Raw genomic sequence first — 25081 nt, 5'->3', positions numbered from 1 at the left:
TCACCACCAGTCCTTGTATCAGTGCCCCTTTAGTCAGTTTGGTTGTCTGAAGTTCCTTTTATAGTAGATTTCCCAGAAAACACTTGTGGAAAGGATTTCTGCGTTCTTGTGTCGTGGCCTTTATATGTCAATGTTAATTTGGTTTAGTTTGGGTATAAAATCATTGGCTCACATTTTCCTATTTTGTGTATCTTAAATGCGTAATTCATTTTCTTAGAATTTGAAGACAATCTTTCCATATAAGTTACTTGGTTTCTTTTCCTTGATGCTCATAAACTATTTTCGTTTTTCTTTAGAGTCCAGAAATTTTACCAGAATATGTCTTGGTGTTCGTTCGTCCTTCTAGGCAATTTTCTCAGATGATGTGCCCTTCCAAATCTTTTTTATTTTCAGAGTGTTTTCTTGAATTGGTTTTTAGTATTCATTCTGTTCCCTTGCTTTTGTTTCCTGGTATGCGCATGTTGGATTTTCCTTGTCTGACTTCTTTAACCCTCACGTTTTCTCAAGTCCTTTTTATCACTTTCTTCATTTCTTTATGATTTAAAAAGTTTTTCTCCTCTTTCACCTTTATGCTGTTTTTAGTATTTGTTTTTAAAATTGTTTTTCATTTATATCTAATTCCTTTTATATTCCAGACCTCATTTCTGAATTTTTCTAATTATATTAAAATTTTTTCATATCTTTTATTATTAATGCCTTTCTTTATCTTTTATGAAATGATAGGTTATAGTTTTCATTTGTTTTGTGGATATGTCTTTCTTGTGTGCTTTTGTTATGCATAGGAATGTGATTTTGCTCCTTTTTCTTTTAATAATTTATTTTTAAAATTTATTTATTTAATTTATTTATTTATTTTTGGCTGCATAGGGTCTTCGTTGTGGTGCGTGGGCTTCTCATTGCCGTGGCTTCTCTTGTTGCGGAGCACGGGCTCTAGGCACGCGGGCTTCAGTAATTGCGGCGCGTGGGCCCAGTAGTTGTGGCTCGTGGGCTCTAGAGCACAGGCTCAGTAGTTGTGGTGCAAGGGCTTAGTTGCTCCTCAGCATGTGGGATCTTCCCGGACTAGGGCTCGGACCCGTGTCCCCTGCATCGGCAGGTGGATTCTTAACCACTGCACCACCACGGAAGCCCTCTGTGAATAATTTTTGTGTGGTATTTGATGATGATATTTTTCTGTTCATTTTACATGGAATTAGTTTTCCTGGAGGAGTCTAGTTCAGGAATCCTGACTCTAGAGCTCCCTCTTCTGTTGTTTTTGTGAAGTGCTAAAAAATATGGCAGCTTATTTAATTCTCCTCCCTTGCTTTTATCTGGGTGTTTTCTCTTTTTTTCTTTTCTTTTCTCGTGTTCCCAGCCCCATCTTCCCCTCTGCTCCTCTCACCTCTTTTTTTATTTTTTTAATAAATTTATTTACGTATTTATTTATTTATTATTTTTGACTGCGTTGGGTCTTTGTTGCTGCGTGCAGGTTTTCTCTAGTTGCGGTGAGCGGGGGCTACTCTTTGTTGTGGTGCGTGGGCTTCTCATTGTGGTGGCTTCTCTTGTTGCGGAGCACAGGCTCTAGGCACGCAGGCTTCAGTAGTTGTGGCTCGTGGGCTTTAGAGCACAGGCTCAGTAGTTGTGGCGCACGGGCTTAGTTGCTCCGCTGCATGTGAGATCTTCCCAGACCAGGACTCGAACCTGTGTCCCCTGCATTGGCAGGTGGATTCTTAACCACTGCGCCACCAGGGAAGCCCCATAATGTGTATGTTTAATACTGTAAATTACCTTCTAAGTTTTGCTTTACTGCATCCTACAAATTTTATTACCTTTCTGTTATTGACTTCTACCTTAGTTGTATTAATGTTGGGGAACTTGGTCTTTATGAAATAGTCTTTGACGTTTTCAAGACTTACCTTATGGCCCATTGTGGGATGTTTAATATCTCAACTGTTATTTGATTTACATTTGACAAGAAGTATTAAATCTTTGAGTCTTGTTTCTTTTTTTATTTCAGGTCTTGGTATGGTGACTCCTGTGAATGACCTTAGAGGATCTGATTCTATTGCCTATGACAAAGGGGAGAAGTTATTGCGGTGTAAACTGGCAGCGTTTTACCGACTAGCAGATCTCTTTGGATGGTCTCAGCTTATCTACAATCACATCACAGTGAGTATTAAATGGGGTAGTAACTGAATGAGAAGTGGAATATTATGTGTCTGGCACCACCTGTTTTCATTTAGGGGAAGAGGGAATCTGGCTGAGCTGAAGTAAATCTTGGAACACCTTCCTTCTGATTGCTGACTGCAGAGTATAATAATCTGAGAATTAGCCAGTTTGAATTAAAAATTATGAGAACCAGTAGTTCTTTAAAACTTCTTGCTTGCTTGCTAACCTAATAAATGAGTGTTTACCAAATCATAGGTGGTTCCTAAAGTTCTCTTTATGCCTAAAAAATCAAGAATGAAGATGTTTTCTTTCCTACTTTGACCAAAGCCTTCTCTCTCTCATACTTATTTCTTCAGATATTCCAGTTTTAGCCATTTTTCAACATTATCAGCACCTCTAGTTTCTTCAATTCATTCTTTTTTTGTTTTTTGTTTTTTTTTTAAAGGTTTATATTTAGAGACTATGCCTCTTTAATGTTTTTTTTTTGTTTTTGTTTTTTAATTTATTTGTTTTATTTTTGGCTGTGTTGGGTCTTAGTTTCTGTGTGAGGGCCTTCTCCAGCTGTGGCGAGCGGGGGCCACTCCCCATCGCAGTGCACGGGCCTCTCACTGTCGCGGCCTCTCCCGTTGCGGAGCACAGGCTCCAGACGCGCAGGCTCAGCCGTTGTGGCCCACGGGCCCAGCTGCTCCGCGGCATGTGGGATCTTCCCCGACCAGGGCTCGAACCCGCGTCCCCTGCATTGGCAGGCAGATTCTCAAGCACTGCGCCACCAGGGAAGCCCCCTTTTTTTGTTTTTTAATAAATTTATTTATTTTTGGCTGCGTTGGGTCTTCGTTGCTGTGCTCAGGGTGTCTCTAGTTGCGGCGAGCGGGGGCTACTCTTGGTTGCAGTGCACAGGCTTCTCATTGTGGTGGCTTCTCGTTGAGGAGCACAGGCTCTAGGGTGCGCGGGCTTCAGTAGTTGTGGCGCACAGGCTCAATAGTTGTGGCTCACGGGCTCTAGAGCGCAGGCTCAGTAGTTGTGGCGCACGGGCTTAGTTGCTCCGCAGCATGTGGGATCTTCCCGGACCAGGGCTCAAACCCGTGTCCCCTGCATTGGCAGGAGGATTCTTAACCACTGTGCCGCCAGAGAAGCCTCTTATTGGATATTTTAAATTATTAATATAGTGTCTGCTTATTGTGGCAAGCGTCCCTTACACAGACGTTGAAAGAAGAAATCATAATCCTGTGAATACTCTTATCCCCCTTGAGATAACCAGCATTAACAGACGTTTAAATCGTTTTACCCTTTTCTCCATACTCAACACACTCAGTACACACAATACTTAATACACATGTGTAGGTGTTTTTTACTTGTGGACTCATAACCAGCAGTGCTTAGTTCAGCTCCATTCTTTTTTTTTTTTTAAGTATTTATTTATTTGTTTTGGCTGTGAAAGGATCTTAGTTGCTGGATGTGGGCTTCTTAGTTGCGGCAGACGGACTCTTAGTTGTGGCATGCAAACTCTTAGTTGCGGCATGCATGCAGGATCTAGTTCCCTGACCAGGGATTGAACACGGGCCCCCCTGCATTGGGCGCACGGAGTCTTACCCAGTGGACCACCAGGGAGGTTCCCAGCTCCATTCTTGACTCCAAGGAACGCTCTCTGATGGTAGTCTGAAGCCCACCTTTGTGACCAGTGCACTGTGCTTCTGGGATGTGGTAGGGATCTTTGCCAGATATACCGAGTTACCCTCCCCTCTGTTCTCCACATTGCCGCTAAAGTGAACCTTTCAAAACGCAGACCTGACCCTGTTGTATCCACGCTGTCATGCTTGTGGAATGTTACTTCCACCCCAGCACGCCTGCTTTATTTCCCCCACAGCAGTTGCCATCATCCATACTGTACGTTTGCTCGTCGTCCACATCAGCTCCACGAAGGGAGCCTCCAGCCGTGTCCTGGGAAGAGTTCCCGTGCTGGGCACAGAGGAGGCACACACTGAACTCTTGGCTGAATGATGGAGTGAAGCCTCCAGTTGAACTGAAATTCTGCCTTAGTAAAATTATCAAACGGGACTCCATGGTGCCTTTTGATATTTGGTCAGTGGATCCAGTTAACCTCCCACAAGTGCTGGCTCTCTTCCTTGTGCCTGCGTGGAAATTGCTGGCCTCTGTGGCTAATTATACTTGACAGAACGTCTGTGTAGAGATTTAATGCTAAATGGTTGCCTAAAAATTAGTTCCTTGAAAATGTTACAGTGCTAAGAGGAAATGTAATCCTTGGCTTAATGCCAGCCTTACATTCTCTGGGGGTTTTAAAAGCTGTTTACTACTAGTCCTATTATGAATGCTATTTAAATAAGTTTGAATTGCTTAAAGTGCTCATTTTTTTCCCCTTTAATTATTTAGGACTTGGCAAAATTAAAACATTAGTTAGGTGTTTGCTTTTCTGTAAGTGATCTGTTTGGGACTTAACACTGAGTAAAAAAGAAATTCAAGTTACAAAACATATTTCTTATATCTTGTGAACTAGAGAATCTTTGAGGAAGAAAGTTTTTGTTTTTGTTTTTTTAACTATTTATAGCATCCATCTTTTGGTTTCACAGTCTGGGCGTTGTCATATATAGATTTAACAGAAAAGAAATATTAACAGGATCAGCACAGCCAAAAAGTGCTAACAGGTCATCATGCCCTTTCTTTGAAGGAGGGCAATAGGGATTTTCTGCTAAAGGGATTTAAAAGTGCTAACAGGTGTTAGAGGATTGGAGATGATTGTCTGAATTACATCTCTGTCTTAAGATTGCATTGGATTTAGTTAGAGAAGCTTTTGAGCGGGGGTGTCAAAAGCCAGGATAGCCCAGTTGGCACATGGGCTGGGCTTCCTCTCTTGGTGGCACTTAGCCGATGGCAGGGTCCTTCCGTCCCTAAATGCCTCTTGGTGTCAGTGGAGTGCTAGGTTCACCTCCATTCTGGATTCCACGGAATGCTAACCCTCCGAGGTGGTGGGCTCCAGAGGTGGCGGCGGGTCCAAAGTGACTGTGTTCTGAGGACATGATAGGGATCTCTGCCAGAGATAGTGAGTCGGGTGTATTGGTTTTCGGGGAATGATGTTAGCGCTCATTCCTTGTGCACAGAGAAGGGGCATTAGATGTGGGAAGACTCGCAGTTAGACCAGTGCTAGGCCATCAGGGACTAGAAAACTTACTTTGAAATGTCCTCTCTTTTTTCAGTCTACATCAGTATTTAGCACTTTCTCCTTTTTGTTTCAGATTCTGAAAATTGTATATTTTAAGTTTTTTCCATAATAATACGTAGATCTGTTAAGCTCACTCTTGGAAATATATGTTAAGGAAAGAAGTCAAAGAAGAAAACATGATGTGTAAATATATTTATTATAGCATTATCTATAATAATAAAAAAATTTGAGTCAATATCCATCAGTAGGTGGGAAATGGCTCAGTTATTCAACATCAGCTTGAGGGAATGTTACATACTATGAAAAATAATTGATAAAGACCATGTGAAACCATGGAAAATAATTATTATAAAAGAGAAAATAGGGCTTCCCTGGTGGCACAGTGGTTGAGAATCTGCCTGCCAATGCAGGGGACACAGGTTCGAGCCCTGGTCTGGGAAGATCCCACATGCCGCGGAGCAACTAGGCCCGTGAGCCACAATTACTGAGCCTGCGCGTCTGGAGCCTGTGCTCCGCAACAAGAGAGGCCGCGATAGTGAGAGGTCCGCGCACCGCGATGAAGAGTGGCCCCCACTTGCCACAACTAGAGAAAGCCCTCTCACAGAAACGAAGACCCAACACAGCCATAAATAAATAAATAAATAAATAAAAATTTTCAAAAAAGAGAAAATATAAAATGTATACTGTTTATATGAATTATGTGTATATATATAGACAAAGAAAAAAGTGAGTAAAACTGGCTATGTAGTATTTTTTTAATGTGGGACCTGATAGCATGAGTGTGCTTCTAAAATTTATGTGGAGGAAAAAAGGCCTAGAATAGATAACTCCTGAAGAACTAGGTAAGGAGATATTTTTTCCTATCAAGTGTCAAACTTATAAAGTGATGGTAACTAAAATAGTGTGCTTTGGGGAAAGGCAGAAACAGATAAACCAGTGGGACAGAGCTCAGAACTGGATCTTTATGTATTGAAATCAGATATACAGGGACTTCCCTGGTGGTCCAGTGGTTAAGACTCCACGGTCCCAATTCAGGGGGCCTGAGTTCAATCTCTGGTCAGGGAACTAGATCCCGCATGCTACAGTGAAGATCCTGCATGCCTCAACTAAGACCCGGTGCACCCAAATAAATAAATAAATATTAAAAAAAAAAAATCAGATATACAAAAGAGTCTGCACTGCAGATCGTCAAGGGAGGAATGATGGGCCAGGCTATAATCGGTGCTGGCACAATTAGATTGAAAAATTAGAACTGGAAAACTGTATTGGATTCTTACCTTATATAGAGTCACAAAGCAATTCCAATGAATTAAGCATTAAATGTGAAAGATAATACTTAAAAAATTTTAGGATCAGTATAAGCGAAAATCATTTACCTTTAACCTCTGACTTAAGGAAAGTTGTCTTAAGACACAAAAGCACTTATCATAAAAGAAAAGATGAATAAATCATTTGACTACATTAAAATAAACAAATTTCTCATCATTAAAAGACACCATAAAGAGAGTGAAACTAAAAGCTTACAACCTAGAAGATTTTGCCTCACGGTTAGCCAACAAGAAATTAGTATCCAGAGTAGATAAAGAACTATGAATAAGCAAACCAGTATAAAATGGACAAAAGACAAGTCAATTTACAGGAATTTCACAGAAGGGGAAATAAGACTGGCTTATAAAAATATGAAATGTTGCTCAACTCAGTTGTAACTGGGAAATTATAAAGTCACAATGGAATACCATTTCATGGACATCAGATTTTAATTTTTAGGAAAGATGGTTATAGAAGCACAGAACTATCATATACTACTAGCAGGAGTGTACATTTAATTAGGCCCTTTGGAAAATAATTTGGCTTCATCTACTACTTTGTTACCCTGGAGAAACTTGTACCATGTACACTAGGAGACAGGTATAAGAATGTTCATAGCATTGTTTTTAATGGCAAAATGAAAACCACGTCCGTTGACAGAAGATGGATACATAAATTGTATATTCATCCAATAGACACTATACAGCAATGAGGATGAATAAATTATTGCCATGTTGTATATCATCTGGAGGAATCTCAGAAATAGTGTTGAGGAAAAAAAGTCACCGAAAAATACAGTATGATTGCAATTACATGAAGTTCACAAACAGATAAAAATTAAGCAATACATTGCTTAGGGATGAATATATATAAAGTAAAACTGTAAGGAAAAGAAACAAAATGCTTAACACATAACTCAGGATAGTGATTACTTATGGGATATGGGGGGAAAGAAACAGCTTCAGAAATATTAGATTTATTTTGTTTCTGAAGCTGGTTGAAAGGTACATGGGCGTTTGATTTATTATACTTAAATTGTACATATACCTGCTAAATACTTTTTTACAGGTATGTTTCAAAATAAAAACTTTTAAAATAAGCAGAAATATCTGACATGGGACTTCCGTTGTGGCACAGTGGTTAAGAATCTGCCTGCCAGTTCAGGGAACACAGGTTCCATCCCTGGTCTGGGAAGATCCCACATGCCACAGAGCAACTAAGCCCATGCGCCACAACTACTGAGCCTGCGCTCTAAGAGCCTGTGAGCCACAACTATTGAGCCCGCGTGCCACAACTACTGAGCCTGCACTCTAAGAGCCTATGCGCCGCAACTACTGAGGCCCATGCACTCTAGGACCCTTGTGCTGCAACTACTGAGCCTGCGTGCTGCAGCAGCTGAAATCCGCGCACCTAGAGTCCATGCTTCGCAAAAAGAGAAGCCACCGCAATGAGAAGCTTGCGCACCACAACAAAGAGTAACTCCCACTCGCCGCAACTAGAGAAAGCCCACGCGCTGCAAGAAAGATCCGATGCAGCCAAAAAAATAAATAAATAAAATTAAAAATATCTGACATTTAATTTTTCCCTGTTTGCAACCTTATTTTTCTTCATCCCAGCCAATAAATACACAGAGTAATTCCTTGTTTAAGTTTTGTTTTGACCCAGTTTGGGAATTGGGGAATTTGCATAGTTTTGATTAAGATAGTTAAAAAGATCAGCATCCTTTATAAAATGAAAGAACTGATTTTAGGGTTAAAAAACCTGGCTAACTTATAATTAATGGGAAAATATTTGGGGGAAAGGCCCAAAATTTTGGAAAGGCCCAAATACTTTCTGGCCCCTCGGTAGTGAAAGTGCGGAGTCCTAACCACTGGACTGCCAGGGAATTCCCAGCATTTTCGAAACAACTAAAAAGGAGTAGAGGCCTAGTAGCAGAGATTTATAGAGAATGGATATTGTAGAGATGGCTTTCCTACTACCACTAATACTATTGCAGTAGTGTAATAGTTAAGAGATGCCATTTATTGAAAGCTTTATTGTGAGTACAAGCCCCTTTCATCCCCACTTCATGGGTGAGGAGACCAGGAGCCCAGGGTCCCCAGAGCAGCACAGACAGTTCTAGGTTTTAACTCAGGTCTTATATGACTGTGGGTCCGCATTCTAGTGTGCTGAGGAAATCCAGTGAGTTTCGCGTGAAGGTGACATGGAGCAGATGGGATAGTTTCAGACGCCCCAGGACTAAACTACAGTTTAGGGCGGAGGTGTGTTGCACACCACAGACAGATTTCTGCTCAGTGTGAGAGAGAGTGTTTAGTGATTAGGCCTCTCCAGCTTCTGTTTGTTCACTGCCGTACCCTAGCATCCAGGTGCAGAAGGCCTCCGGGACTATTTGCTGAATGAAGGAACGAGGCTGGCCATGTGAGGGCATCACTGCACTGTCCAAGCAGACACTCCTCCGCCCCGTGTGTGTTTCTTTTGGGCCACTACGGAAGTCACTGTGCTGGTTAGGAAGTTGGACTAAACACCATAAGGCCTTTTCCACAAACACTGAATTCCACCTACCCGACCCTAATTAGAATTCTTAGCCCAGTAGTAAATGTATTCCATCCTAATAGCTTTGGGAAGTCTTTTGAGTCTGTCCCAAAATCATTATATTGATAAAAATTAGACTAAATTTTTGTGAGGGCAGAACTCTTCCCCCCGCCCCCACTACATGACTAGCATCTAGCACATATCCATCGTATGTGACAAATCTGTATTGTTGAAAGAAAACTATATTGTGGAAGGAAGAAAGATACCAGGGGAGTGAGGATGTGATGTGTAGAGACTTTTGGTCAGGCAGAAAGGAAGAATGCTCTCTTATTTGTGATTTTTATGATTGTTCACTATCATATAGGTTTTGAGTACTTAAAAAAAAAAACATTTTGACTTTTAAAAAATAAGGTTTGGTTTTCATTATTACACCCTTGAGGAATGTCACCTTTTTGCACATGATACTGGCTTGGTAGCCACCAGAAGGTTTTTTCTTTATAAAGTTAATTATCATGAATGTGACCAAGATGCACTTCATGTACCCAGTAAGTTACTACAACATAATAACAGAAAGCTTTCAGTACCCCTTAGCTTTGTGATAGGCACTGTACTTAAGTGCGTCCCTATGTAGCTCAGTTAATGCTCACAAAAAACCCGTGAATCTGTGGACTGAAAGAGATGCAAATAATTTCAGTAGGATTTTTGAGCTAACTCAGTAATTCTCCCCACAGACCAGAGTGAGCTCCGAGCAAGAACACTTCCTCATTGTACCTTTTGGACTTCTCTACAGTGAAGTGACTGCGTCCAGTTTGGTAAGAATGTCCTTCTCTTCTTGGGCATCAAGTATATGTAGGTCATATTAGATAATTAAATACCGTCTAATCTTGTTAGACATGTAAAACCCAAGAAAGAGGAAAAACTCTTGTGTGATTAACTCAGGGAAAAACTTTTAAAATTAGTTATAAACACTTTAAACTTTGGTTTAAGTAATTTCTAGTTAGGATAACATGAAATCCTCTTGATATTTAAGACTTTGCTTTCTAATTTCAGGTTAAAGTCAATCTACAAGGAGAGGCAGTGGACCGTGGAAGTACTAATCTAGGGGTAAATCAGGCTGGCTTCACGTTACATTCTGCCATTTACGCTGCACGCCCGGACGCGAAGTGTGTTGTGCATGTTCACACACCAGCAGGGGCCGCGGTGAGTGCGCTGCCCTGGTAGAGACTTCAAGTTTAAAGCCGTTCAGTGAGCGGCACTTCACATTTCCTCCAAATTGCCCTCTCTTGTTGCACCAAGTCAACAAACCTCATTTTGTTGGATTAGAAAAATCTTTTTTCCTCACTACATTTGACTTTCTTAAAAGAATATATTTTAAGGGGTCCATTTACTATCTGATTTTGAAAAACATGTAATAAGTCTGAAAATGTTGTAAGACTTAACGATTAGAAAATCAGTGTTGAAGAGGAGAGTGAGATTTCAGCGTATGGGAGACTGGGAAGTGCAGAATGACAGCAGTGAATTGAGACTCCTTGTTTGAGAAGAGAAGTGGGAAGAGGAGGGAGGGTGAGGTGGGGTGGTAGGTGGGGGACGCTGGGCTCAGGCAAGGGTTCGTGGGATGCAGGAGACTTGAACCTGCTTGACGGGCTGTGGGGAAGGCGCCAGGCACCTGTGATGGAGAGGTTGAGGCCGAGAGACACACCGGCCAGCCTCCCACAGATGATCCGCTTGGAGTTAGCGAAACCCAGGCTGGATCGTGACTGGGGAGAGTAATACCGGGGGAGGGAGTTCCCTGGTGGTCCAGTGGTTAAGGCTTGGCGCTTTCACTGCCCTGGCCCGGGTTCAGTCCCTGGTTGGGGAACTAAGATCCCCTCAAGCCGTGCGGCGCAGCCAAAAAATAGAAAAAGAAGGGGGAAGAGGGCACAGACGGTGCAGACTATTAGGAGACTTGGCCGTTGAGCCCTGAGCTTGCCAGGAGCCTGCCCCATCCTGATCACCAAGCCTCGACCCTTCTGGTGCAAAGTGGCCACCTGACAAAGCCTCAGACCCCTCAGTATGTATGAAAATGTACTTTCTGGTTGTTGTTACAGTCATGTGAAAGCGAAGCGCTCAAGAACTGTCTAGAATTGTCTTTTTTTCACCAGTTTTATACTTTAATGACTTCCTGGGCTTATTTGTTTGACAGATGGCCTCATTGATTAAGTAATACTGAATTTCACTCTATCTCGATGTTTTAATGTCATAGATCTTGGGTTGTTCGGATGAATGTTGGATCTGGTTTGTTTGTTTTACTTTGAAGATATGGTTCTTGGTGTCAGCATCAGTTTTATTAGTTATATCATTCTCCAGATGATGTAATTTTTTCTTTAAAGAATGCATGCTCTTCCAACCCCAAAAAATCCATGCAAAAAAAAGAAAAATCCATGCATTTTAAAGAACCATTAGAGGTACCTTTGAGACTATGGTTATTACAAATAGCATGTAATTTGTTTTAAAAATTATCGAAGTAACTTTACTTTGTAAGGAAATATCTTCTTATAGAAAGGCTGATATTGTGAAAGGAATTAAATATGGTACTGCCTTTTTTTGTGGTATTGTCTTTTTAGATTAACTTTTCTGTAAGAAATTGTTACACTTACATATGTATTATTTAAATCTTTGGGGCCTGTTAGTCTAGGTAGAAGACCTGTAAAATTAGCATATTCTAAAGTCAGTTTGGGAAAGTTAAGGAAATTAAAGGGCTATATGGACACTTAGATTTTTCACTTAAATAAATGTAGAGAATTTATACAGTATAATTATCCTAAACCTTTATAAATCTCCTTTTATCTGACTTTCAGGTGTTCCTATCTCACCTACAACCTAAGATGAAAAGTACACAAAACCTTACAGCCCTTCAGAAACCCCTCTTTGCAATGTTGTGACTCATTCAGAGGAAGCCATTATCTCTCCTTGCAGTAGATCCAGGACTCATCTTATTAAATCTGAGCTCACTTGGTGTTTACAATCAGTGTGGGAGAAATCCAGAAAGATCTGGAATTTCTTTTGAGGCCTTCCTTGACAGTGGTAGCTTTGATTTTTAAAAATAGATTGGTGGTGAGCCCCAGAAGTAACGTTTATCTTCAATTCATGGGTTCATTTATTTCTGAAAGGAGAACAAAGTAAAATATGTTCCCCCCTTTATTTTTTTGAGGAAAGCATCTGCCATGTCGTCAGTGTGTAGCTTCTGATTTGTCTTCGTTGATGGTGTTGGTTGTTCTCTAGGTCTCTGCGATGAAATGTGGCCTCTTGCCAATCTCCCCAGAGGCACTGTCCCTTGGAGACGTGGCTTATCATGATTATCATGGGATTCTGGTTGATGAGGAAGAAAAAGTTTTAATTCAGAAAAATTTGGGGCCTAAAAGCAAGGTCAGTAGCCATCTAATCTGGTATGTAAATTACAGAGGAAAGAAGAAAAGCGTATCTGTCTTCTTGCCTAGGCCCATAGAGCTTTCCTGTCTCCTCCCTTTAGGTTCTTATTCTCCGGAATCACGGGCTTGTATCCGTTGGAGAGAGCGTTGAGGAGGCCTTCTATTACATCCATAACCTTGTGGTTGCATGTGAGATCCAGGTAGGTGGTGGCCGTTCCGTTTGGTCTGTAGTATACTTAGGTGTTTGTGGGGTTCCCATAGATTTTTGATACTTGTTTTGCAGCAGTGAGTCTGTGAGCAATTTCTTTGCTAAAGATGAGCTCATGGATTTGGAAGATGACCAGGGAAAATGCCGTTTCACTGATTTAAGTCGGCAAATGATTATTGGGCTTTTCATTTATAACTTTTTATTTTTCAAATGCATAAGTCACTACCATTGATGGAGTACTAGCATATGCCAGCCCTGCTATCAGGTGCTTTATTTATGTTACTACATGTCATTTCATTTGAACTCCACACACTCTTTTTGAAAAAGTAGGTGCAGGGCGTAGAGACGTGGCCCCAGTCTCATGGCAGTGGGCGCTGCTCGTGCTGAGTCTGCTCAGCCCCTGTGTGCACTCCTCACTGTCTCTCTGACTTGTGTCTGTGTGGTAATGCAGCCCCCAGTCCCCTTCATATGACCTTGGGAGGGCTTTGTCTTCCCATTTGTCCTTCAAGTCTGAGTACCCAATATTTTTTCATGCTAAAGAAAACCTTCTGAAAATAACCTTGTGATTTGTCTGTCACTATCCATCTCACATTTTTTATTCTTATAATGCTTTGGTTTCTTTTGAAACCTACATTTCTGTTGAAGTGATCTCTCATAGGCATCTGACCCCCTTGATCAGTAAGGAACTCCAACTGTAGTGTTTGCTTGTTTTGGAAAAGGTTCGAACTCTGGCCAGTGCGGGAGGGCCAGACAATTTAGTCCTCCTGGATCCTGGGAAGTACAAGGCCAAATCCCGTTCCCCCGGGTCCCCGGCAGGGGAGGGCAGCGGATCGCCTCCCAAATGGCAGCTTGGTGAGCAGGAGTTTGAAGCGCTCATGCGGATGCTGGATAATCTGGTAAGAATGTTGCCACCACTTGATGTTACAGCGCTCGTCCCAACAGCACAAATGTTGGTGTTTTTATAGTGAGTGAAATAGTATTGTGAAATTGCTGTCTTCATGCAATATCAGAATGCTTTCACCCTCAAAAGACATGAAGAAGCACCAGGGCAATTTAACTTCTAAGCTAAACTACGATTGCATATACAGGTGAGGGTTTCTTGTACCCTTTTGTTTTTTAAAGGTCACCTTGTTTGGACTGTGTGGGGTCAGGAGCACAGAGAAGGGTCTGCTCTGCTGGATAAGGAGCTCCTCGAGCAGCAGGCTCAGCCCAGTACCCGCCACCCCGCAAGCAAGCTGTCAAGGGCACTTTCTAGATCAGTCGGCCAAGTGTCTTGTTTTTGTTTTAACAGTAAATTCTAGCTATTCGGGGCTTGACTGCTGTGTTCCACACACTTTGCTGCCGATTTATTGCATGGGAGACCGTCTGCTGCTTCCTGCGGGGACGTGGAGCCCAGTGTGGTAGAGGAGCATGGCTGAGGGGCTTTCAGCATAATAGGAATGTTCTAATAGTACATGGCAGGATGTAGTCTGTTAGGTGGCTGCAGTGAGGGATGTCATCCTTTTGCAAGGATCAGGGAGGAAATTTATGTAGAGGGTGGCACTTGAGAAGGACCTCAAAGAAGAGGTAGAAGCGTGGCAGGCTGAGTTGGGGGATGGAAAGCATCCGTAGCAGAGGTGAGGGAACGGCTGGAGACACGGCAGCAGGACAGGGTCGTGCCTTTCAGGTCCATCTCTGATTTCGCCAAATTCTTTAAATATTCACAACAAGGCACTTAGGGTCGAAGCAACCACATTAAAAGTCAAATGGCTCTGTGATGGGTCCCTTTTCCTGCTGCAGTGTCATACCTCTTCGATAGGATTCAAGAGAGTCTCCTACTGCCACATGATGTTAGGTGCTGGAGAAAAAAAGGACCTGTCGTGGGCATGTGGGACAGAGAAGCCACTGGAAGGGCATGTTGCCAGCTTCACATTAAGAAAGTTGCCATGGGGCTTCCCTGGTGGTGCAGTGGTTGAGAATCCGCCTGCCAATGCAGGGGACACGGGTTCGAGCCCTGGTCTGGGAAGATCCCACATGCCGCGGAGCAACTAGGCCCGTGAGCCACAACTACTGAGCCTGCGCGTCTGGAGCCTGGGCTCTGTGACAGTGAGAGGCCCGCGCACAGCGATGAAGAGTGGCCCCTGCTCGCCACAACTAGAGAAAGCCCTCGCACAGAAACAAAGACCCAATACAGCCATAAATAAGTAAATAAATTTATATTAAAAAAAAAAAAAAAAAAAAAGGAAGTTGCCACAACTGGACCAGGTCACGGGTGGGATGGGCGGCTTCAGGAAGATCTTGGAAGAAAAAGAATTCATGGATCTGATTCAGGGTGTGCGAATTGTCCTCAGAGGGTTCTCACTGAAATTCTTTGGACTTAGGAGAATGTTCATTGCTGGAAAGGGGAGAGCTGGGAGTTAACTGCCTAGAAGTGATGGTCACAGGAGTAGGTTTGATCAGTGAGGGAGGGGTGAACCTCCCATAACTTCTGCATTCATTTGCTCAGTAAGTGGGTTGCATTAACTGACCATCTAGTCTTGAGCCTGTAGCCATGACCAGGACACAGTTCCTGCCCTCAGGGAGTTCATGGCCTAGTCAGGGAAATGGACAAACAAGTCCCGGATGCAGCCCGGCATCTGTGACGTGCGCACTGACGGAGCACGAAGGCAGCTGCAGGGCGGAGGCGGGGCGCGTGAGCCGGGACTGCTTCAAGGGAAGCAGCAAGAGGAAGAAAGCTCACTAAGACACTGGAAGAAGCAGGCCAGGACAGTGCAGTCTCAGGGAGGTCACACCCGGAGAAGGTTTGAGAGTGGGAGGTGGTCGCTCAGGCATCTGCATCCGGAGTCCGATACCCCGAAGAGCCCGGCAAGGCGAGGAACGCTGGGGCGACCCAGGCTTACTGGCCCTTCTTCTGTCCTCTTAGCAAATACTTTGACGTTCACTGCGCTTATACCTAAAAGTCAGGCGGGGAACGGGAGGGAGGAATAAAAATCAGGAACGCCAGCCTGCCACATCTTATGCACTCAGTACATTCTGGAAGGTGGAGAGAGAGAGGATTAAAATTAGTAACTCCAGTTTGATAGGGGAGGAAGATAAAGGATGAAAGATTAATAAGCGAGATTACAGCAAGGGTGTTTTATTCAGTGCCCTTAATGTGCACAGGTTATTTTTAATATTAGAAGGCCGTGTGGTTTGTAAGAAATAAAGTTGGACATCGATCACTGATCTTAGTCTGTGTTTTAATTTAACATTCTGATCACCTGTATATGTTTGCTAATAATTGAGTGGGGTAGAGAACAGCCGAAGATTCTCACACTGTAAGGAGTATCTCATACAATGTCCATAAACATTTCTGACACAGAAAGTCAGAAGAAATGCTAGTTTGTTGCCCAATCAAGATATCATTCCAGCTTCTCAAAGAAGGGATGATTCCATATTTTTAACTATAAGCCATATAGGAGGTCTGAGGACTGAGTATTGCCTCTGATTTTGGTTTGGCATTTAAAGGGGAAGAATAAAGAAAAAACCCATACCCCCTCAGAATAAAATGTTGTGATGTCCTGGATGGTTTATTCTGAAGTCATGAAGATTACTCAAGAGTCCTGGCTCTCTCAGCAAGAGGAAACTTGAATTAATAAGAACTGTATTTCTCAAGATAGTCTTTTTATAGCTGAGTAGTTATCTTTTATTATTCTTCAACAAAGCATGTTCATAAATGGAAAAGTTGCCAGTGCAGACATTTACCTATCTTCCTGAGGGTAGTTAGTTACAAAACAAGAGTAAACAAAACAACAACCAACTCCATTCAGGGGTTATTACCACCCTTTTTTGAATGTATTAAGGGAATGATTGGTAATAAAGGTGTGGTGACCCCCCAAAGAGGACAGTCACCCAGAGGGGAGAGAGAATTCCTGAATTGAGAGGAACGTTTCTACAGTACCTTGGCAAGTAGAGTGCAGCCACTGACTCATCCTGTGTGACTAGCCCTGTGTAATCCTTTCAAATCTTAATTCTCTTGTCGTTCATTGTGAAGGTGCCATAAATGACCTGGTCCAGGTACGCAACTGTGGGTCAGGAGTCCAGGCACAGCTGAGCTAGGTCCTTGGCTTAGGGTCTCACAAGGCTGCAGTCAGGGTGTTGGCCTGGGCTGGGTTCTCATCAGAAGGCTCTACTGGTGGAGGATCCAATTCCAGACTCCTCACATCATGGGCAGAATTCATGTTCTTACAGCTCAGGCGTCATGGCAGCTTCTTCAGAGCCAGTGATGGACTGAGAGACTTTCTCAAGTCGGGCGCTACACTCTTATGTAACATATCCCATCACCTTTGCCCAGTTCTGCTGGTTTGAAGCAGGTCGCTGGTCCCGCTCACACTGCAGGGGAAGGGCTTTACAGGAGGTGGGGACCTTGAGGGGCCACTGTAATGTCTGTCCGTCACAGCTTCCAAATGCTCAGCTCTGGAGAGGAAGGATGAGTGAGACATCATCCTTGCCTTGGAGATGCTGTCTGTGGGGGATTAGCACGCAGGTGGGTCAGCATGGTGGGCTCACTGCCATCACAGAGGCGGGAATTAGTGGGGGAGGCGTTCTAAAGCACAGCAAATGGTCGTGAAACAGGGTTGAAGGTTAATGCAAATATTGTTACGTTCAGAAGTAAAGTAATTTCTCCAGGTACCAGTTGTCATGAGGTGTACTTGTTTGGTCTTCCTGAAAGATTTTCACTGCGACTTAACAGGTTGAAAAAAAGTGTTAAGTAGGTTGATTAATATAACATACTATAACCAGCAGCAAGTAAAGCCTGGTCTTTTAAATTTTAACTTTTTGTTGATACATATATATGAATAGGAGAGTGTACCTATTTAAGTGTTCAGTTTATTAATTTTTAAAAACTGAACACACTGTGTAACCAGCACCCGTATCAAAAAACAATACCAGCACCTCAGAACCTCATATCCCCCTTTGAGTCTCTTACCCCATCCCAAGGGTGACCACTATGCATCCTTCTAACAGCAAAGATTGGTTTTGCCTCTTTTTTACTTTTTATAAATGGAATCATACAGTATATTCTTTCACATTTGGTTTCTTTCACTCAATACCATATTTGTGAAGATTCACCCAAATTTTGTACCTAGTAATACTCTCATTGCTGTGTCATGCTCTGCTATGTGAATATACCACTGTTCATCCATTCTACTGTTGATGGACTTTTGGGTTTTTCTGCTTTGGGGCTTTGGGAATAGTGCCGCTGTTAGCATTTTCATACCTGTCTTTTGGTGAACATATTTGCGGTTCTCCTGGGCATGCATGTACATAGGGTGTGCATATAGTCAGCTTTTGTAGATATTTCCGCACAATTTTCCAAAGTGAAACTCTGTTTTGAGATCTGAAATATTGACTGTGTCTCTCTCTCTGGCCCCTAGGGTTATAGAACTGGCTACCCTTATCGATACCCTGCTCTGAGAGAGAAATCTAAAAAATACAGCGATGTGGAGGTTCCTGCCAGTGTCACAGGTTACCCCTTTGCGAGTGACGGTGATTCGGGCACTTGCTCCCCTCTCAGACACAGTTTTCAGAAGCAGCAACGAGAGAAGACAAGATGGCTGAACTCTGGCCGGGGTGACGCTGCTTCTGAGGAAGGGCAGAACGGAAGCAGTCCCAAGTCGAAGACTAAGGTGTGGACGAACATTACACACGATCACGTGAAACCCTTGCTGCAGTCTCTCTCGTCCGGTGTCTGCGTGCCAAGCTGTATTACCAACTGCTTGGTCTGTGCCTACCTTACTGTTCATAGTTAGATGATGTAGAGCACGTCTGGCAGCTGGGGCTTCGGAGGCTTTGGGAACCTGGCCCTTCTGACCCAGGGCTAGGCGAGCCTTCCTCAGTAACCTTCCTTAGCCTGAACCCAGATCCACTTTTGCATCAGATATAATTCAAGTAATACTGTCTGCTTGAAACTGCTTAAGATATGTTGTACCTCCGCAGTAATTCCAGCATTACCTAACTCCGCACACAGCACAAATGCTACGTAACTTACATGGATTAACCTAAAAGTAGGAGCTATCATTCAATTCAAATTGTATTTGAAGAATCTTTAATACTTCATGACAAAAAGATGGTTGAAGCATAACCTGTTCCTTTAATGTCGTAAACTCAGCTGTTTCATTAAGTCACTAACTTAAGTCTGTTCTTTAAAGTCTTAGTGTTTTCTTAAGCAGTTTTCCCTCGTGGCTCATAGGCACCTTCTCAGCTGACCCTTGTCCTTTCTCATTAGCCCCCTTCCCTGTTTGCTGTCCCAAAGCCTCCGAACGCCCTCAGCCAGCTACCTTCTGCATGGACTGTTGCATGTGAGCAGACGGCCATAGTGGAGAGCCTTCTGACTCCTGCGGGGTGTGGCGTGACCCAAGTGCAGCCAGGCTATCCGCAGGCGCCAGCGACAGACGCTGAGGCGAGCTTCGTGTCAGGAGTAACGCTGCCCTGGTCGCTACTCCGCCGTCTGGTGCTCAAACGTCCCTGGGCAGCGCTAGCCCTGGGCAGGTCACTGGCCCCTGCATCAGAGTAGGAGAGGCCCTCGGTGGAGCCTCTTGTGAAGAGATGGAGGCCGGGATGCACGTGTCTCTGCATGATTAGTTCCATAGGAGTTGAGGAGAGATCAGCCTAGATGTGCTGAAACAGGACACCAAGTAAGCAAAGCGGGTCTTCCTGCTTCCCTTGTAACAGTGCTTTTGCATTATAGCTTTATTTAAAAGAAATAAGTTCTGTCTTCCCCAGGTGGTTCTGGTGTTTTCCTGATGCACAGTTGTTGAGACAGCCTCTGTGCTCCTAAGGAAACGTGTCACGTGGCAGAGACTCTGCGTGAATATGGCCGGGGTCGGTGTTTGAGCCCGTCTCCCCTTTCCCTCTCACCCTCTTTCTCTCTCTCTCCCTCTGTCCCTTATTTTCTTTTTTCATTTTATTTGTTTAGTTTGTAACTTATTTCACTTGTTAAAGGGAGTGGGCCTAAAAACAACTGCTGACCACATACATGTGTAGTGCTGAATTGCTGTGATGAAGTTTTCCAAAGTGTGCAGCAGCAGCTTCGAGCCTTATTTACTATTAGCTTGAAAAAAATATTAAATCGCTTTAGGTATTTTAGTCACTGTGTACATTGAAGGGGAGACTTTGTTCAACTTTTAAATTTGTTTGTTACTGTTCTGGAGTAATATGAATTCCATGCGCTGTTTTCAGGTTGGTATATTAATTTATAATAATTATTCTTAAGTTTTCAAACTTGTTCAAGCTTCTGAGGTTGTTGTTTTAATGTTTTAACTAAAAATTATTTTTAATAAGAAGCTGCAGTTATTTTTATCTGAGGAGATAAGCGTCAGTGAGTATCTCGCAGCTCATGCCCATCCCACGCTGCCTTCACAGCGGCCCAGCATTGGACGGTTTTGCTGCTTTCTTTAAAGTCTCGGTTTATGGCTATCTTATTGCCTCTTGAAAATATTCTGAAAGGCATAACATTTGCTCTCTACGATGGGCTTGTTTTAGTGTTCAGTGCCTACTCATGCCTAAGAATTAGAATTTGATTAAAAATCTCATATTTGATTGGAGGTCTGAAAAAATAGTACGCATGAAAGGCGCAGCACGCTGATATAATACGCACTGGTATCTAAAACAGCCTTCCAGTAAGGGTTCATGAGCGCTTTAAGTTTGTTTGGGACATTTTTGTAACACTCAAAAGTATTAATTATATAAAGTATTTGACATCACCAAACTCTTCCGCCAGGTAGCTACTGTATAAGTCGTCATACAGTAATCTTCTTGGGTTGAAATAGCTACGCAAACAGTACATTCTGGTGCGGTAGTTTATTTTAATGCAAAACTTTGGTGATGCCCGCTCTCGCCTCACCGCACAGAGTCTCCCCTCACCTGGACAGCAGCGTCACACCGCTTCTCATGACCCCGTCATCTCATGCTTCCCGCCGGCTTTGGTGCTGAGGGCTCTCGGAGCGGTGAACCATTGTGCTCTGAAGGGTCCCCCGCGGCTTGTCCGAGGGAGTCATGGCGCATAGCTCTGTCGTCAGCCCGTGTCGCGCCCTAGATTTCAGCTGGGCATTCTGACTGGCACTTGCCAGTCAGTCACAACTCTGGCTTCCAGCATTACTGGTTTCCAGCCACTGCAGTGACCCAGGCGGTGTGGTCATTGGTTCACTCTCTGTGAAGTTCGGTGCATGACCAGATGTGAGAGGAGTTGGACAAATTGGATGCTGTGGTGTCACTTACTGTTGTCACGATTCTGACTTTTCAACTGTCCTTGCTATTACAGTGGACTAAAGAGGATGGACATAGGACTCCCACCTCTGCCGTCCCTAACCTGTTTGTCCCATTGAACACCAACCCAAAAGAGGTCCAGGAGATGAGGAACAAGGTGTGCACCGACCGCCACCAGCAATCGGTGGAAGCTGACGTGCGTGCGGGAGGAGGCGGCCCTGGGTGGGGCAGGAGGCCTGCGGCTGCAGCGGGGAGGGTGTAGCTCCAGGAGGACCTCCGCTGCCACCACGTGACTGCTGAGGTCCTCCCTTCACACTGCTTTGCTGCTGCGCTAACAAAGTGCAGTGGCAGTGCGTGAGCAGCAGACGCTTTGGCCCCCATTGTCGAACTAACACCTGCTCACATAGCAGGGCAGAATTGAAGCTGCAGAGCCTGTTCCTGGCAAGAACAGCCTTTGCCCCCTGCCTTGCAGGGTTCATTTGAAGAGTTAGAACGTTTGGTATATTGGAACATGAGATCCACCAGTGTTCACAGTGTCACTAAAAGATGGGCACACAGGGGGTGCCTCCCCTCGAGTTAGTGAGTTCAGTGAGGTGTGTGCCTGCCGAAGTCATCTGGAAGGGGCCCTCCGTCTCCTCAGACCGATGAATTACTAATCGGGCTGGACCAGCACCGTTAAGCGGGCACGGTGGTCACGCAGGACCCACTGGGGTGCAGGGCAGAACAGAAGAGCAGCTTGTGCTGGGGGGCCCAAGCACACAAATGATGACTTTCAGTCACAGCGAGGTTTCTCTGTACTGTTGATGTGTGTTTCCCTTCTTGCCATCCTCAGATTCGAGAGCAGAACCTGCAGGACATTAAGACGGCTGGCCCCCAGTCCCAGGTGTTGTGTGGCGTAGTGATGGACAGGAGCCTCGTCCAGGTGAGAGCTCAGGATGTCTTGATGGTAGTGGGTGGTGGCTCTAATGACTGCCCGCTCCAAAATTATTCTTAAGTTGCGAGAGAATGACTATGAGGTAAGTGTCCTAGGCAGCCAGTTTTCTTTGTTCAAAGTCTTCATGATAAGAAGGAACCCAGCCACTCCTCCTTGAGTGGTAGACCAAGCATAAGCATGCCCAGGGCCGTGTCCCCCTCCAGCCCAGCTCCATGTCGTGCATGCCTGGCTGAGGGCCTGGGTTCGCCCGGTGTTAGCGGTGAACTGTGTACAACGCTGGAAGAGGGTGGGTGTCGTGGACTTTGGTTCTTGTATAGATTGCTGTCCACAACAAAGTGCTGCTTGGGGAAAAGTGCAGAGGGTTCCTGTAAATGTGGTCCACATTTACACGCATTTCTGTAAAAGGATTGTACCTCATGGCACATTGAAGATAATTGTGTAAGTAGTTATCTCTGAAAATTAAGTTGCCACCGAATGTTTTAAACATGACTCACCGGGGTTGGTGATTGTTGTTGCATTTTCTGACGTTGGCCAGCTGCGGTCCTGGTTCTGTGGCCCGTGTTTGCACGTTGCACCGCCATCGCCGCTGCATCGCTGTTGACGGCTGTCCCGCTGCATGCTCTCAGCTGGCTCCATCCTGTGCTCTCGTTGATGTTCCACAGCCGGGCCTGGTGGGCTCTGACGACTCAGTTTACTGTTGCAGGACGCGCCCCTCTCTGACTGTACGGAAACAATCGAAGGGCTCGAGCGTACAGAGCAGACCTTTAGTCCCGCTAAGTCTCTCTCTTTTAGAAAGGTACTCACCGCCCCGCCCTCAGCTACCTGTTGGCACGCCCTGCTCTTTACCCGCCCCGCCCCTCACCTGTCGCCCTCGCTAGGTATTGTCTTAGGTATCGCAGGAGCTTTAAACGGATCTCTCAATTAATTTGTGAGATCGTACAAAAGGTTCTGTTCTGCTTATTCGGTTCTTTAAATAAAGCATTTTGTATGAGGTTATTTTTACAATTTTCAGCATTTTTACGTTGTGCTGAGAAATGGCTGATCTTAGGGATGTTGCTGAAGTTCTGCATGTGACTTTGGTGGGTGCATGTGTGGGGATCTGGGAGTTTGCCTTTTACAAGGTGCCGGTTGCAGGAGGCTCACGGGTGTACTGCGAGCTGTCGGCTGCCCCGTGAGACCGTCTGCGTTCGCTCGCTCAGCTGTGACCGGGGGCGTGATGAACGCGGCAGCCAGGGGCTATATGACTGAAAGACGTCATTTCAGAGGAATGGGAAATAAAACAGGACAGCCTTTGCCAGCCCTTGTTGAGGAAATGTATTTTTACCTTAAAAAAAAAAAAACAAAAAAAAACCTAGATAATTGTTTTAAGTGTTGCAAGGGGGAAAAAATACTTACGAAAATTTGAAACCCAGAATTGTAATATCTCTGTGTACGTGCGTGCCTGACACGTACCGTAGGTGGAAAATGTATCTGGTGTAACTTGCCCAGGTGGAAGGAAACCCTCTACACACTCAGGCTGCTAGTGTGTAGAGCCAGAGTGGCCGACCACACGGCTGAGTGTCTTAGTGGTGTGTACCCTGTGTTCAAAGGAAATTGTCAGGGTCTCTTTCGATTAATACACCTCCAGTGAGATGCAAATATCATTTTATCAATGTTCCTATTGCCAGAGAAATCAGATTTGCACTAATGATTCTATATTCCTGTCTGGAAGCCCTGCTGGTAAAGTTTTCTTGCACATTTATATATTAATTCAATGGGCCCCATTTTTCCTTGTCCTTAGAATGTACTTGCAGCTACCATTCTTAGGGGAACTTCTCAGAGCAAGGGAGAAAGATGTCTTCTTACCCCCGTTGCTTGTTTTTCATGTTGCGACTTTGGACCATAAGCTGTTGTGATCTTGGTAGTTCATAATTCTTTCTCTCAGATGCGTCCAGAGTGCTGAGCCCATGGCCCCAGGGTGCTTACTGTGAGAGCCCAGAGCCGCCTCCAGCCTGGTGGGCTCAGGCCAGTGCGCAGTCACTGCTGTGCGGTCTCTCTGGCGTTCTCTCGCGCTTGGCGGTCTCTGTGTGCTCCTGTGAGGGCTGTCTGGAGGGCGGGCTGGCGAGCTGGATTGGAGGGCGCCCTCGTGGCTCCTCCTCCAGTCGCACTCTGGCGTTTGCTTCACCGCGTGGTGCTCAGACGTGGGCGTGCGTCCCAGGCACCTGCGACCGCTTCGTGAGTGTTGTACGTAGGGCCCCCCTCGTGCCTGGCTGGGAAGTTAAGAGTCTGTGGGAGTGAGATTCCTGGAGATTCCGGCGTCCTCCCCACAGCAGATCTGAACAGCATGCCGCTGTGAGTGCCGTGTCCGGTGCGGTTAGCCGAGGAGACTGCTCCCAGTTGGGGAGATGTCGACGCCCCTGGACACGGATTTCTGTTCCTGGTTTTCCTCCATCATCCGCCTCCTGGTGCTCACATTTGCACCCCTGGTCTTCTTCCCACTACGCACGTCTCATTCCAGGGGTGAGAGTGTGCTTTGACTCCGCCAGCGTCCTTGACTGGGTCTGTGTCCACATCCTTTAGTGTGGACCTCAAGATGCAGACGGCATTACTCCTGGAAGATGGCACTGCTTGCTGGCAAGTTGAGTTCTCCTTGACCAGGGAAGGACTGGGGTTGTTAAGGTTCTAAACACACCCTCTTCCCGGTAAGGCAAGTGTATGGATACTTGCTTCCTGTTTGAGAACTTGAGGAACAGGTGTTTGGGACTTGAGAAGTTGGGGCTTTTCTGGAAGGACTTTGCTTTGCCCCCATCTCTCCCACATGGTGACAGCTGTTCACACAGGGCAGGGGGTGTCTTCTGATGGGGGAGGGGCGGTGAGTTGCCAGCCACAGCCCGACACTCCGGTTCTGAAAGGAATGCTGAGCCCTGCTGCAGGCGCGCTCGACTCCAGTGCTGCGCGAGCCGGCATGCAGCCTTCTGGACCTCATTACGAGCGAATCGAGTTGTTAGAGACCAGGGTGGGAAGGTCTACGCTGAAAGTTGTCCAGCGCGGGGAAGAACTCTGTTGTGCGATCTGTGTAGCATGAGCTTCCCTGTTGCCGCGTGTGCCTGCAGCCCCCTGCCGCATGGTAGAAATGCGAGGAGGCCTGCGGCCCAACTTGTGGACTC

At 44.8% G+C, this 25081-nt stretch overlaps 1 protein-coding gene across 15 annotated transcripts in view; it reads left to right on the top strand.

Moving 5' to 3' along the window:
- Positions 1–25081, top strand: part of ADD1 (adducin 1) — a gene marked incomplete at its 3' end in the record, with an annotated part of 76972 nt that overhangs the window by 43295 nt on the left and 8596 nt on the right. For 4 of the 15 annotated variants that reach the window (XM_082464341.1, XM_082464348.1, XM_082464349.1 and 1 more), the window contains exons 4-13: positions 1994–2145; positions 9892–9972; positions 10211–10360; positions 12422–12565; positions 12669–12767; positions 13495–13671; positions 18172–18516; positions 21057–21197; positions 21834–21923; positions 22639–22731. In XM_082464341.1, the coding sequence (XP_082320467.1) occupies positions 1994–2145; positions 9892–9972; positions 10211–10360; positions 12422–12565; positions 12669–12767; positions 13495–13671; positions 18172–18516; positions 21057–21197; positions 21834–21923; positions 22639–22731 (1472 nt within the window). The remainder of the gene's footprint in view (positions 1–1993; positions 2146–9891; positions 9973–10210; positions 10361–12421; positions 12566–12668; positions 12768–13494; positions 13672–18171; positions 18517–21056; positions 21198–21833; positions 21924–22638; positions 22732–25081) is intronic. The other 11 variants (XM_082464353.1, XM_082464345.1, XM_082464350.1 and 8 more) reach the window with 7 other exon arrangements.

This window comes from Balaenoptera physalus (genome assembly GCF_965194825.1).
Source record: "Balaenoptera physalus genome assembly, chromosome: 5".
Lineage (NCBI taxonomy): Eukaryota > Metazoa > Chordata > Mammalia > Artiodactyla > Balaenopteridae > Balaenoptera > Balaenoptera physalus.
Note: the sequence above shows the minus strand (reverse complement) of the source record. Positions and strands in the feature narration are given on the sequence as shown.